Source organism: Neltuma alba, unplaced genomic scaffold (assembly GCF_004799145.2).
Source record: "Neltuma alba isolate B1F8T4 unplaced genomic scaffold, ASM479914v2 tig00001391_pilon, whole genome shotgun sequence".
In the NCBI taxonomy this organism is placed as follows: Eukaryota; Viridiplantae; Streptophyta; class Magnoliopsida; order Fabales; family Fabaceae; genus Neltuma; species Neltuma alba.
In genome coordinates, this window is record NW_021632442.1 from 29,530 (window position 1) to 32,439 (window position 2,910).

Sequence of the window (2,910 nt, forward strand, 5' to 3'; positions counted from 1 at the left end):
CTATTCATGCAACCAAGGAGCATACCCTTCTTCCCTCAATTTTCCCTCTAATTTTCTCAGAACATCATAAATCTGATCAGATTCGGCATGCAATTTATCACTAGTTACAAAACTGTGAACCTCATTTTTCACTTCAACCATGCTTTGTCCCACTACCTTTTTCAACCTATTCTCCTTTATCAATGTTCTAAGCCTTGCAGCATTATGCCAATTTTTCTCACCAGCATAGATATTTGATAAAAGTATATAATATCCTGCATGATTAGGATCTAATGAGAAAAGATTCGTTGCTGCAATCTCCCCCATCTTTAAATTTTGGTGTATCCGGCTCGCACCAAGTAAGGCTCCCCAAACATGAGGCCCAGCTGGCATAGGCATATGATTAATTATGTCCATTGCCCTATCCAGTTCTCCCATGCGACCAAGAAGATCAACCATTATACCATAATGCTCTGATTGTGGCTTTAGTTGGTACTTATTTAACATCATATCAAACATCTTTAAGCCCTCCTCAACCAAACCTGCATGACTACAAGCAGATAGAATGGAAAGGAAGGTTATATTGTTAGGCTTAAGATCTGAAATATTTACCATGTGATTAAATAATTTCAAAGCCTCTTCTCCTTGCCCGTGGAGTCCATATGCTGCAATCATTGAGCTCCAAGCAACAACATCTCTATCAATCATTACTTTGAAAACCTTGTTGGCATTGTATATGCTACCACATTTTGCATACAACTCAACGAGAGCTGCTCCAATAAATACGTTACCATTGAACCCACTTTTAAGAACAAAACCATGTAGACAAGCAGCTTGCTGAAGAATCCCCAATTCAGAGGAAGCAGTGAGAATCTTCACCATGGCAACTGCATCTGGTCGGGTTCCATGAGATAACATGTTGCAGAAAACCTCCACTGATATGTGTGCCATTCCAATTTGAGCATACCCACTTATCAAAGCAGCCCATGTGACCACGTCTTTCTTGGGCATTCTTCTGAAGATATTAATGGCATTTTCAGGTGAATAACACTTCATATACATGTCGATCAGAGCTGTAGAGACTGATAAATCCAGCTCAAAACCTTTATCAACTGCCAACTTATGAATTTGTATGCCTACTTCCAAATTGGAAGTGGATGCACATGCACGCAATGCACTAACTACAGTAACTGAGTTTGGTTCAACTCCTTTATCAATCATTTCACTGAAAAGATCTAATGCGTTGTTTCCAGCTCCATTATTGGCATAACATGCAACCATTGTGCTCCAAGATATAATATCCTTATTAGGCATTTCCTTGAACAAATTAGCTGCAATCTTGATCGCACCTGTTTTTGCATATAAATTTAGCAATGAGTTGACCAGAGCTAATTTCATGGTAAAGCCCCTTCTTATTACAAACCCATGGATACTACTTCCACGCTTAAAATCAGATAATTTAGCACAAGCAGAAACAGCACTAACAAGTGTCACTGGGTCAGGATTTACATGCTCTAACATGGTCATACAAGAAAAAACAGACAATGCTTCTCTAGGATTGCCATTCTGCTCATACCCAGTAACCATCGAAGTCCATAAAACAACATCTGGTTTTGAATATTCCATAAAAACTTTGGCAGCATCATTCATTTGTCCACATTTTGCATACAGCTCAGTTAAAGCCGACCCCACAAACATGTCCATATCCATCTTCTTCTTGACAAATCCATGAATTGTTTTTCCCAATTCAAGCTCCAAAAGACCTGTGCATGATTTCAGAGCAACAGACAACGTGAAGCTGTCAGGTCTGTCCTTAGCGGACACAGAATTAACAATCATTTGGCGAAATAGGCATAAGGTCTCTTCCCATGCTCTCTTCCTACACAAGCCCCTAAGCATGGAATTCCATAGATAAGCAGTTTTGTAAGGTGTTTCTTCGAACAGTAACTGTGCATGCCTGATTGATGCATATTTAGTATACAGTACACTAAGCTTGGTTGCAATGAACCTATCATGGGCAAGGCCCGATTTCAAACACTGCGAGTGCAACTGCTCAATTAATATCTCACTGCAACAAGTTTCCAATAACTTCACTAAAATTTCTTTTCTTCTCATGTACAGTGAATAGTCAATTTCATAAATTCTCAAGTAGTTCAGTTGGCACCAAACAGGCAAACAAAGTAACAAATATATTGGCTATTGCCACTGCCCACCGCAGCTCCAAAGTTGTTTAGTCGGCCTCGGCTGAAAAGAATACATATCAGGCATGGCCTCATGTTTCTTCATCGAACACCACTAGGTAATCACTTTAACTCACTAAAAGTGGATTGTTAAATAAGGCAACTTGGCGGCTATACACAACATCTTTAAACCAGACATGGATTGTTACCAACTGACTATCCCCTATAAATTTTTGTTCCTGCAAAGGAATCATCTTTTCAGCAAAGCAGCGATAAACACTATATACGCTACGGGCAGTTCAACGCTGATGAATCACGACCTTTAATTTGCCTTCATAGATATCTCACTAACCCATCCTGTTGACGACGCCGGGGAAAACGGATTAAGCTCAGCAGGGAAGACGAAGCCAGAGGGAAAAGGGCGACCCACCGTAGAAAGCTTGAAATGACGAAGAAGAAGTCAGAGCACGCATGAGGACGGAGGGACAACGGAGACGAACGAGCTACGACAGAGGATCGAGAAAGAGGAGGCCGGTACCCAACTCATTTTCACCCGACCCGTTTCGATTACCTGACCCGTATTAATTTGTTGTCATCTCTGTTTCTTTTTTTTTTTTTTGCCAATAATTGCTAAAAGTAATTAAATTAGTTATTAAAAAGAAGTTGAAAATTGGAAGTGCCAAAAAGGAAGCTAAATTTGCATAATCCCATGAAGGTAGAACATCATAGAATGGGATTATCAAATTCAAAA

The 2,910-nt window shown here is 39.9% G+C and overlaps 1 protein-coding gene across 1 annotated transcript; it reads right to left on the reverse strand.

The window, feature by feature from the left end:
* On the reverse strand, nucleotides 1-2,429 carry LOC114756383 (putative pentatricopeptide repeat-containing protein At3g01580). The gene has a single exon (XM_028945326.1). The coding sequence runs from the start codon at nucleotides 2,092-2,094 to the stop codon at nucleotides 1-3; it is 2,094 nt and encodes a 697-aa protein (XP_028801159.1). The 5' UTR covers nucleotides 2,095-2,429.
* Between the last annotated feature and the right edge of the window lie 481 nt (nucleotides 2,430-2,910).